Source organism: Lissotriton vulgaris, chromosome 7 (genome assembly GCF_964263255.1).
Source record: "Lissotriton vulgaris chromosome 7, aLisVul1.2, whole genome shotgun sequence".
NCBI lineage: Eukaryota > Metazoa > Chordata > Amphibia > Caudata > Salamandridae > Lissotriton > Lissotriton vulgaris.
The window spans coordinates 1,550,118,114-1,550,130,729 of record NC_141695.1 but is presented as its reverse complement, the minus strand read 5'-3'; the positions used below and the strand labels follow the sequence as shown (position 1 = coordinate 1,550,130,729).

General features: G+C 41.1%; 1 protein-coding gene across 2 annotated transcripts in view; it reads right to left on the bottom strand.

The window, feature by feature from the left end:
* The window catches only part of ZNF217 (zinc finger protein 217), a 178,033-nt gene that overhangs the window by 121,658 nt on the left and 43,759 nt on the right, over positions 1-12,616 (bottom strand). For both annotated transcript variants that reach the window (XM_086932446.1, XM_086932447.1), the window contains exons 3-4: positions 8,198-8,323; positions 6,192-7,727 (exon numbers count right to left, since the gene is read on the bottom strand). In XM_086932446.1, coding sequence (XP_086788572.1) covers positions 6,192-7,727; positions 8,198-8,323 — 1,662 coding nt within the window. The remainder of the gene's footprint in view (positions 1-6,191; positions 7,728-8,197; positions 8,324-12,616) is intronic.

Here is a 12,616-nt window from a genome sequence, read left to right as displayed (position 1 = left end):
GGGACAACAAAAGGGGTTTATGTGCCAACCGGTAGGCCAATTTTATACAGGACACTATCCATCTTGAAATGGATCTTTTGGAGGGTGGGAAACCTGTTCTCATGGCACCATAATTCAAAAACAATTGATCCGATTTCCTTATACCCTTTATACCCTCCAAATAGAATTGGAGTACTCTTTTAAAGGTCTAAGGAGTGGAGAGACCTCTCCGCAGGAGTTGCGGGATTGGGAAAAGAGGACGGTAGTGAGATTGACTGATTAATATGGAAATCAGATATAACATTTGGCAAAAAAGCAGGGTGAGCCCTTAACACTTCCCTGTTGTGGTGAAACACAGTATATGGCTCTTTTGCAAACAGCGCTTGGATCTCACTTACTCTGTTCGCTGAGGTTATTGCCACCAGAAAAGCGGTCTTCCACGTCAGGGGCTGCAATGTGGCTTTGTGAATGGGCTCAAAAGGAGGACCCATCAATCTAGACAGCACCAGATTCAATTCCCAAGAGGGAGAAGTAGTTCCAACTGGGGGATACACTTTCTTCAACCCCTGTAGGAAATCCTTAACCACCTGCAACTGGAAAAAAGAAGGTTGGTTGGGTGATTTTCTGTATGGCGTAATGGCTGACAAATGAACCCTGATCGATGTGGGCCAGTTTGCAGATCTTTTATTGCATTTTGTTTGAGACAAATGCTGGAGTCAGTTGTGTGTCTAACGTGGCTCCCAAGAACATCTTTCTTTGTGATGTAACAAGACGAGACTTGTCGAGATTGATGAGACCCAGAGATCGAAAAAAGGGACAAACCTCTCTGAATGTGGGCGCTTGCGGCTAAAAAAGAATTTGCCTTGATAAGGCTGTCTTCTAGGTATGGAAAGATTTTGATCCCTTCCAGACGAAGGTGTGGGGCCACCAGTGCTAGAACCTTGGTAAACACACGGGGTGCTGAACATAGTCCGACAGGAAGGACTTTGAACTGGAAGACCCTGTCAGTCACTCTGAACCGCAAGAATTTTCTGTGTCTGGGCAGAATTGGTAAATGGAAGTATACGTCATGGAGGTAGAGGGTGGCCATGTAATCACCTGCAGAGAGGAGTAGAAGGATTTCTTGAAGCGTTAACATCCGGAAGGATAACTTTTTTAGGTATTTGTTGAGGGAGCGAAGATCGAGAATAAGGCGCCATTCTCCCGATTTTTTCATTATCAGAAAAAATCTCGAATAAAATCCTGTCCCTCTTTGCAACTGAATAACCGTTACGATTGCTCCCTTTCGAATCATCAAATTTATTTGGGACAGAAGCTCCGTGAGATGAGCTGGAGGTGGTCCTTTGGGAGGAGAGTTGAGGAATCTTTATGAACTCTAGAACATGGCCTCTGGCCACGATGTCCAGGACCCACTGGTCTGATGTTATAGCGGACCAGTTCTAATAAAATTGAGAGATTCTTCCTCCAACTTTTAAAGGGGCAGGTGGCAGAAGAGGTGGCGGTTCTCATTGTTTTTTAGATAAATACCGTCTGTGGTAGGAAGGCTTCCTTTTATTCTGCAAATAGGAGGCATTTCACTGTCCGTACGACTGCCGTCGTTGAGGCTGGTATCGTTGATTGCTTTGAAAGGACTGGTATGACTTGTTGGTTGTAGCCTCCTCGATTAGAAAAGGACCCACGTCCTTTAGCGCCCCGAAAGGGCGCATTCCGAAATTGAAGTGTACCAAGAGATCTTGCGGTCTCTGTATCCTTTTTAATGGCCTGAAGGGCCACTTCTACATGTTGGCCAAATACGATTCCCCATCAAACGGCATGTCAATAATCTTTGCCTAAACCTCCTGGCGAAAAGATGTCGACTTCAGCCAGCCTAGTCTTCGCAGTACTGAGGCACCCACTAGCTGCCTAAATCCTGTGGATGCGACATCCACGGGCGAATCTATGATCTCAGCAGAGATACGCTCCCCTTCTTGTAGGATCTTTAAAGCTTCAGACTATGATGGTTACGGCAACATGTTGATGTAGGGAGAGATGTCCGACCACATCTGTCTGTCGTACCGACCTAATATGGCCTGTGAGTTAGCAGCACGGATGGTCGTCGCTGCCATGGTGGAAACCTTTTCAATAGACTCTAATCGTCTGCCATCCCTGTCCAGAGGAGCTGTGATCGGAGAGGAGGGGTTTCTAGCTTGCCTTTGTGCCGCTTGGACAATAACAGTCAGCTTTTGGTTGACCTATGAGGCATGCAGGTGAGTTACATGGAGTCTTATATTTTCTGTCGAGCTAAGGCAGAACTGCAGGAATAGAAGCAGGAGCTGTCATGACCTTCAATCCTTCCTTCCAAATGAAATCAATAATAAGAATAGTCTGTATCTGCCTCCTTGGCTGATCTTTAAAATCATATAGGAAGCATTCATCCTTCTTTGTCTCCATAGGCAGAAGGAACCTTTGTGTTGCCCTTTCAATGGAGGAAATGAAAGCCTCCGATATCGACTGGAAGAGAATCAATGGGAGCTGGGGTTAAAGGAGACGGAGTTTGAATTTGGCAATAGTCCCACTCCGTAAGAAGAGATCTATCGTCCACTTCTCCTTCCTCCAGATCATCGTCAGAGGTGTTAGCATCACGGGAATGATGAGAAGGTGGTCTAGGAGACCTCAGTGTAGAAACGGAAGCTTGAGGCAAAAGTGTCTGTGGAATGGACTACACCGATTCAGATGGAGGAAAGCGGCGATAATAATAGTCTAACATGTATTGAAGACTGTTTAGCAGAGCTAAAGGTATCTGTGCTGTAGGTATTGTGTCAGGAGGCGGAGCTACAATGTCCGGGGAAGGATTTTGATCCTGGTTGTCCTCTTGATATTTAATGAACAATTCTGAAGGGCTTCTGGCAGTGTGAAATCTGTCATCCTCTTCATCATCTCCAGTATTCAGTAATTGCTTTGGTAACTGTAGATGTACCTTGGTAGGGGAAATAAGCAGTGGAGAGAGGGCCTCCAATGAAGAACCACGTCTGTGTAATAAAGTATGTTGTTGTTAATAGTGGCAACTACCCAGACACTGTAGACGGTGCAGAGGAAACTGTGGCCGTAGACGCTAACCAAACCTGCAACTCTGTGCCAGATGATAATTGTAGCGTCGACGAGGAAGCCGTTGACGGAGTCGTCGTTGATTGAGCTGGTATTAATGAAGTGACTGCCGACGAGGCAGTTGGACCACGAGGCAATCTTCGTCGACGAGGAAGTTCGTCAAAAAGGCGGCAGTCGACGACAAGGCGGTCGCCGTCGAAGAGGTAATTGTCGAAGAGAACTTTCTAACCTTCGTCGTCGTCGGGACATCGACGGTAGATATAATTTCCTTAGTCAACGAGATAGGCTTCACGGACACCGGACACTGAAACAAGCGTCGACGGAGACAAAGCCGATGACATGATCATTTGTGATCTCGGCGACGAGAAGGTGACCGTATACGTCAAAGTCGTGTCGACGGATTTTCATCGACGAAGCAGTCGTCTATTCCGTCGACGGGACTTTTCTCTGAGGTAATCCTTCTCAGAAAGTAGTTTTGAAGCCAGACTTCACAGGTTTTTCTTGGGGGCATAGTAGGCAGAGGCTTACTCTTAGAAGGTGGAGGAGCCTTTTCTGAGGTGGAAGACAATTCAGCACCCTTAGAGGGTTGTTGTTTTCTCAACACCTTAGCCCCAGGAGAAGACAGTTCCGCCTCATCAATCCTCTTCCTAGAGGACCTAGATGAGCCAGAGGCGACACTTCCCACCTCAGATAAGGGGTGGTCTCGATCCTTAATTTTCTGTAGCCACAGAAGTAGATGCCCTTCTCTATCTCTGAGGGCTTTCTGCTGGAAGGTCCTGCATATTTTGCACTCTCTCACCTGGTGATCCGAATATAGGCAATAAATGCACTTATTGTGGGGATCCTCAGAAAACAGCCGGAGCTTCCCACAAGATTAACAAGGTCTAAAGAGAGATTTCTTTGAAGAAGACATCCTGAAGTGAAGAAATTCCTGAAGAATTTAAAAGAGTACTGAGCAGTTCTCAGGGAGACTCCCTTCACACGATGTGCAGTAGAAAATCTGAGAGCCTGAGCCTCTGAGGAGAACATTTTGGAGGGTGCTGTCGCCTGGTTGGCTGCAGTTTAGCCTGTAGATAATGACTTGGACAAATAAATGTGGAAGTTTTTTTCCTTGGAGCTTATGGCTACTTACTTCCTGGTTTTATGTTACCTATGTTATGGTTATTATGTGCATAATTGTTGCTTTTTATGTACCGTGGGACTCCCGACGATGGGGAATGATTCAGGCATGTGAATCTATGAAAGATACCCCAATACTGGAGAAGGTAGATTACCAGGGAGCATTCACACTGTAGAATCTACCTGCAATACTTGCATATTTTCAGTTATCCATGCATTAAAATGTATGTATGTATGTATGTATACGCTTTGCTTGTTTTTTTTCAGAAGTGTGTAGAGTACACAATGTAAGCAACTATGTCAGGCAAGTCATCAATTTGAGTTACGTTGTTTTGCTGTGTTCACATAGATGTGTACGACAATGATTTTAAAAGATATGGAAAAGTAAATATTTTAAATCTACTTCACAGGTTTCTTTACATAAATAATAAACATGAATGAAAGCCTTATATCTATGCTTTTGAGTATATGCTTCACACTAATGTCAAATATTTAGGCGGGAATTAATAGGCCCCGAAGAAAGCTGAAGACCCACTATGCTTTTGAGTATATGCTTCACACTAATGTCAAATATTTAGGCGGGAATTAATGGGCCCCGAAGAAAGCTGAAGACCCACGTGGGCTGGTAAACGGATCCAACATGTAAGCAACTACGGTTTTTATGCGGATGCAAAAATCATTGGTGTCTTAATAAATACCCTTTTCTGTTTTTAAATTATGACCTGTGTACCCTTAGAGTAAAGAGATATCTTTATGGTATATCAAGAGGTTTTTATTTTATTTTAGAAAAATCAAACCGGATCATTGAACCAGAACAAAAATGTTATACCACGCTCCCAAATTACAGCTGAGCCCACAACAAGGTACTTTCCCCTTTTTTGGGGACCAAAGAGGTCAATACAGTTATTTATACAGTGATCGTGGATTCTAAGGAGCACCTTGGCACACAGACTATAGTGACCAAAAAAATACAACTAGAGAGCAAGAAGATAAACACAGTTGTGTCTTCAGAGCACTCATGAAGGCTCAATGTTCTAGAATGCAACAAATACATTCAGGGCGCTGATTAGACACATGGTGCCAGAGTGTATATGAAGAAACGACCATCAATTTAATCCGGGGCACAGGCACTATGGCAAAGAATTTGTACTAGGAGTTTTTGAAATAATGTGCCAGGAAAATCTGTCCTAGATTCCAGTCAGTTCACACATCTAATCACTTATGTGGATTATGCACAGGATCATGACATACTCTCTTCCTTATAGGGAGCATGCAGTTATCTTCTAGCAGTCCCGAAACATTTCTGCCTGCAAAATTTAGAAAAAAAAACAGATCACAGAAAGCCCAATTATCAACTATTATTGGCCTTTATGTGATGAAAGAATTCTGAAAATAACTTAATAGAATAATTATAACAATACATACCATGAGGCCTGCAGTCAGAGATGGGTCTATTTTCTATGTACCTTCTCTATAAAGGAGATGAAATCCCAAGTCCTTAAGTTTCCCATCATTGCACATCTGCTGGAGGCAAATCTGAGGCACAGCTTTACACTCTGGCACAAGGTAGGCATGCACTGAGTTGGTCTCTCAGACTCTATACAGATCACTTACAGAAAATGAGATGTAGCTTGAAAACCCCATATAGAGTGTACCACTAAGGAAACTCTCCAGAAAAACAGGGAAGTTTAGGCAAACACACTTTATTGCAATGGAATGAATGATGCATGCAAAGCCTCAAGAATGTTAGATGCAGCCTGTATTTTTTTGTTCTTTGACAGGAGTATTTTCCAGGTGTGACAAACAGTGGCTTCAGGATCCCATCCGTAAATATTTAAAGCTGGTCGGAAAAAGAAGGAGGGGGGGAAAAGGGCACCATTGGAAATAAACCAGCAAATCTATATAACCATGCATCCAATGCACATTTCAACTTCAATTTTTGTTCTTAAACCGAACGTATTACAGATCTAAAGTCATGACAGTTTTAATCTAATAACCAAGTGCATTACCTTCCATAGCTGGGCTGTACATCGGACTTCTGCCAGTTACATAACTGCTGTAAAGTTGGCCATTACTGTGTGATCCAAAGGTCTTAAACACATCCCAACGAGGATCAACAGAACTTGTGTTGAGAAGCCCAGACTTCGATGTTAATATAGATGCATTTTTTGAGGGTACATTTTCGCGTTGTAAAACACTTTGAGTTGGATGGATTCTTCCCATATCAACTCCTCTTCTAACTGCCCCACTTTCTAAATTACCTCTTTCATGACCCACAAAGCTTGGTTTAACTTTCTTAGATGAAGGTTCACCAAATTCGAAATTACTTTTATCCACAGCTTTATCATAAAAGTATTCTCTGTGTAGATCACCAAATAAGGCAGGTCCATTTTCAAAGGGATACTCAAAGTGGCAATTCATATTGCTGTAGATGTTAGAAGAAGGTATGTTCACGGGCTTTATGTCTGGCCTGTTCATTCTGTCGATTTGATTCATGGTTCCTCTGTGGTGCAATTCTGCTTTTTGATAAATGGCCATTTGTGAAGTATTGTTCCGTTGCAATCGGTTAGATTTAGAATTACTGGACTCTAAATACTTGTTTAAGTCTTGCCCTGGTACTGAAGGAATATTACTTTCCAAAGTCTTGAACTGCTTAGCCCTTTCAATGCTATGTGATTTCGAAAGTGCTGCTATTGGACCTTTGGTCTTGAAATCGGAGAATAAAGGAGATACGTCATTCCCAAGAAGAGATGGTGGACACCCAGTACGTCGGATTTTAGTTGAATCACTCTTATTTTTTAAACCATTTTTACTGGTCTGGCAGGGATTATATTTATGCAACAATTTTTGATGCATCATTAAAACTTCAGGATAAAGGGTTTTGTAAGTACAAAATGGGCATGTGCTGATTGCCAAGTGTGCCCGAGTGACAGTAACCGCAGAGCCTTCTTCCCCAGTCCGAATACAGAGGTTCAAAGGCACTTCTTGTGCGCAAACAATAGCTCTTTGATTGCAATTAACCAGATTGATTATTGCATCAGCAGTATTCGGAGCCCTTGGAATTAATTGTTTTTGGTCATCTTTTATTTTAGTCTCCATACAAGCATCATGTCTAATTGCACTTATTAGAATATTTTCAACTGCCTCCACGTTTGGCTCCGCTTGAGAAACGGCTAATATATTTCTATTGTTCCGATTTGAATTTTTGTTATCAATCTGGGCCTCTTTTCTCACAGCAGGATTAACAGCAACTTGCTTAGACCCTTGAACAGGAAAGACATCCTTTTGCCATTCAGCAGATGAATAGTCGACTTCTTTGGTGTCATATAAATGTCCCGGAGAAGTTTTGCTAATTTTAATATTTTTATTTCCTTCTGATGAGAGGTCTTCAGAGTCGTGTAGCAAGACTAATTCTCTATTTTCGCACTTAACTTCTCTCACTGCATCGGTTTGCTTCTCTTTGTGATGTCTATCCAAATGATACCTCAATGATGTTTTTTGAGCAGCTGCATATTCACAAAAATCACACTTATATGGTTTTTCACCTGAAAAGAGGAGGGAAAAAAAGCATTGTTGATTAAACATTAGAAACGTCTTTTAAAAACAAGACTATATATTACCGAATGGCCATCCGTATATGAATCAATTTTATCAAAGCTTTCTTCCAATCATTCTGTGACCTTTTAATGGCAACATAGCCCAAAAATAACGCTACACCTCGAAATTCAAAACTTAATGTGTAAAAGTGAAATAAAAACAGCTGATGCGCTGGTTCACATTACAACTAAATCAGGGCAAGATTTAATCAATGTATAATTAAAGATGCCAAATAGGTCCGTGGCATGATCATTTAGTGCCCAATGCAGGGCGTGAAACCTGAAGTTACATTGTTCACAGGAACATAAATGGAAAACAAATGCTCCGCCAACTCTAAGATGAAGAGCCAACACTAAAAGTCAAATTACTTTCTTTAAAAATGGGTCCAATTATCTAGGAAATCAAATGCATTACTTGCCTGTATGAGTACGGAGATGAATATTGAGGTAATAATTTGAACGGAAAGACTTTCCACAATAGCTGCACTCTTTGGAACAAGCCAGGTTTCTCATTTTGCTTTTTTCTGAACCGTCTTCACTTTTGTCTTTCATGTGGAAAAAGGAAAAAAACACTATGTGAAAAGATCGATATTTGCCACATCAAATAATAAACAGGTCCTTTCACTTGTTGCATCAGGGAGTAACCAACAAGTGAATCCTTACATAGATCTCTTTATATAATCCAGATTTTTTTTTTTTTAATGCTTCAATTGGTCTTAGTCTGCATCCAAAGAGTCAGATTTTTGTCCAATGCATATTAAAAAAAAACAGTTTGTTGCTTTGATGAAAAGACTTTCTATGGGTTCCTTCTGTACTGCATATTTATCTTACACCGACTTTTACTTTAGGAGTCTATGTTCAAAGCAATAGAAAAACCGCAGGAATCTGCAGCTGTCAACATTCATTGCTGCTTTGATAAGACGGTGGTTACTTACATCCCATTCCTATCTTTAGCAAACGTTGAGTCAAGGATGCACACAGCTGAAACAAACTATGTACTAAACAGGAAATCAGTCTTACATGAATGCATCGTTTAACAATAGTGCAAATTCATTTAGTCTACAAAGACACTTTGGGGGTCAGTAACCAATTTTGCCCACACAATTCACAGACTTCCCACGTATAAATCATTTATCTGAATGTACCTATTCCCTTTACTGCAGATCTGCATAAAGCCATAACTACCATTCCAGGGTATTTACAACATCGCCAACAAAATAGTTTAAAATGAAATGTCTGAGGAATGATCTATGCTGCACCAGTACTTCTTGTACCTCAATCTGTAGAGTAAACCCCCTTATATCAATGAGCAAGGACTCACTTAGGATAGACCGTTTTAAAATGTCATAAATGAAATTCAAGCAGGCCACATCAATCCCTTATTCTGGATTATATTCCATCTATAAAAATGTTTAACTGGCCCAAATACTTGTTTGTGAAAGTCTGCTGCAAAACATTCGAAATTCAACCTACAACTTATGGATACTCCACTAATCTTAATTAAAATGCGTTTCTTATTGAAATTGTTTACCACAAGCAGCCAGGTTTGCCAGATCACATTTTAGGATTGTATTTCTAGTGCCAGCATATCAAAGAAGGCAGATTAATACTGGTCTTCCATTTCTTGAAAACCATATTTTAGTATTATAAGGTAAATCCACTAGGACCTCATTACTTTATCCCATTACTTTTGCTCATTGAAGATTGACTGATACTAATATTCTTAACAACTGTGCTTGGAAATGTGCAAACATAAATGCACAGAGATATTATTTTAGATTGCCTCAGCTGTGATAAAGACATGGAGATCCCAAGGCTGGCTCGCACTGAACCGAGCCCGCGTACAGTTAACCTACAGCAGGTTTTTACTTACCCCAGTAATTATTTAAATAGTAATGAAAAACAGCTGTGGAGGACCAGGCCACTTCTTAAAGAATGCTTATGTTGAGTCATGAGGTGAGCGTGGCCATATTTATGATGTTAGCTCCACTGGATAATACCACTGGGTATCTGACCACCAGATCAAGGAGCGGTGGGAATGGAATCTTTTGTTCTGTTACAGGGCTGGCACAATGAAATACCTCTAGCGTTTGCCACTGGGTTTGAACATTAATCTTCATTCTATGGTAATTCTGGGCAAACAACGTCACATTTTAAGTTCTTATGTAAATTATAGGTTATGTTTTCAAAGAAGCACTTTTGATATCCCTTCTAATAGAAATTGACATTAATAACCTGAGAACCGCCTTGAACTTACTTTTTTAAAGGACGAATGAGGAGGAGATTTACATGGGCGCTTTTTTTTTTAAAGCAGTAGTGTGAGCCCACGGCACCAAGAACACTGCATAAATCTACTGCAATGATTAAACCTGTATTCTGCACTTCTCACACTTTATGCTGGGATTTTGCAATTTAATTTCTCTATTTTTAGTTATGCAAAGTTTTAAATTATTTATACTATATGTAATTTATTGTATTGCACTGCACCTTTATGAATACATTCTGTATTTGAATAACGTTTTTGAAATGATTTCAAAAGGCACCAATGTCTTTACAAAATAAACAAAGAAGGAACAATTCCGAATTCAAACTTGCTGCATTAAAGGGAGAAGATATTCTTTTTAATATCTCTGGGATCTCGTGCTGGGACCACAATAGGTGACAGACATGGGTGGTTTTCATTGACAAAGGTTTGACAACATGTATCGCCCCCGCTGGGATCCATGATGTGGCGCATAGTCGCAACCGATAAATAATAAAGGTGGGCGGACATTTCTGTCCCGCCCACGGAATAGGCGGAGATTTGCACTTTCCGCCTAGAAGGCAGAAAAAAACGGGGCAAATTTCCGCCCCTTCACGGGCGGAACGGAAGTTGGCCGCCCGCCTTATAAAATTAAATTGCTAAATATAACTTTAAATCAAACTTACCTTATTGCGTCGCAATCTTCCCCATCGCGGCTTCATCTTTAGAAACTGCGCATGCGCATTCCTGGCCAGGACTGCGCATGCGCAGGCTCCCGCGCATGCGTAGTTTCCAAAGATGAAGCCGTGATGGGGAAGATTGCAGCGCAATAAGGTAAGTTTGATTTAAAGTTATATTTTGCCTTTTAATTTAAATAGGGCCGGCGGCGGGTGGCCTCGCGAAACGTAAATATCGCGGAGAGGCACGGAGATTGGTTCAATCTCCATGCCTCTCCGCGATAGTCCCTTCCGCGACTTCCGCCCACCCCTAATAGTCGCATTTAGAAGAACAATACGTTTTCGGTTCAAATATCACTAATAAGTGCATCTTAGCGAGTGCACTGGTTTTCACTGGTCCTGAAGAAAGCTTAGCTATTAAGTTATATAGGCTGAAACATGTAGACCAATTCACAGATGTTTGCGATCAATTGAATCTCACACACACACACAACATCCCCTTTCCATGTTTTTAAACTTTGCCGTACGACCCCATTAATAAATATCTAGGTTGGCCTAGTAAGGAGGGAGATCCTAGAGGCAATTTTAAGTCCAATCACCTTTTCACTTGCACTGTCCAAACAAACCTGCTCCGCTGTAATTCAGGCGTCAAAGCACACCTGGAGGCAGTTTGTGTCCCAGGTGGGAAACCAACGATGAAGCATGCCACCAACTAGGTTGGTGGGCGAGGGTTCTTTTAAAAAAAAGAATATCTTTTCCCTTTAATGCAGTAAGTTTAAATTCGGAACTGTTCCTACTTTGTTTATATTGTTATTCCTTAGGGGACTAGGAGTAGTTCCGTAATACCCTTCCTCTCCTTGTTTTATTCTCACCAATGTCTTTACTACCTCACGCAGGTCTTTGGACATTCAATTGTCCATTTTATTTTCAGCAATACACTTCATGTTTGCACCTCCAAGTAGTTATATAATATTTTGGAGCCTAGTTGTTCATGGTTACTTTGCCTTCTATTGTGTTCCCTCAATTGCCATCCCAGCAGATCTTAGATAATTCACATCCAATTTCAATATTTCTTGTTGGCATTATCTTGACTTGAATCTTAAGACTAAAATGACATATCACCTTCACTTTGGCTGCCTCTATTCAAAAGCACGAATTGGTTAAGCGACTTACGACAAAGCTTGGCCAAAAGCATCAGAAAAGGCTAAAGCCGCAAGAACCTCTGCATAGGCTGAGTCTGGGTAAATTTCAGGCCCATTCACAAAAGAAAATATCGAGATATTGCTGTATGCATTAACTGAGAAGAACCGGATGCATTAAGTGTACAGACAGCAATACAATTGTATCCAGTTGTACACAAATACAACAAATTAAAAGCGCAATAGGGCAAATATTAAAATGAATATTTATGTGCATTTCAGTACAGAGAGGGCTTGAATTGGAGATTGCAACAAATTTGAACTTTCTGCATAAATTTGTGCCTAAGAAAAGCTACTACTTCATAGTTACGTTGAGTGTTTACTCCTAGCAATATAAAACCTAAACTTGGCATTTCAATATCACAGTAGAAGCAATGGGTATAAGAAGATGCACTATGGGTCAATGGCCTAGACAAGAGGACACTAGCAAAAATCCTTTGCTTTACATTCAATAGTCAAACAACCAGTAAAGCTGTAACACGCAATTTTAAATTTGTATACAAAAGAAGTGTAGTATCCTGCATATTATACTGCAAGGTGTTTTACCAGCCCTGCTCTGCCAGTGCCTGTGCTCTGACTCATTAGGATGTTGGAGTCTGATGATGCCTCAGAATGTTGGGACTGAGTGAGGCAGTGACAGTTGGTCATGGGCTGAGCAGCTGACAGGCAGCTCCTGGTGGGGCTCTGATCTACCACTTATCAACATGAAGTCCTGTACCT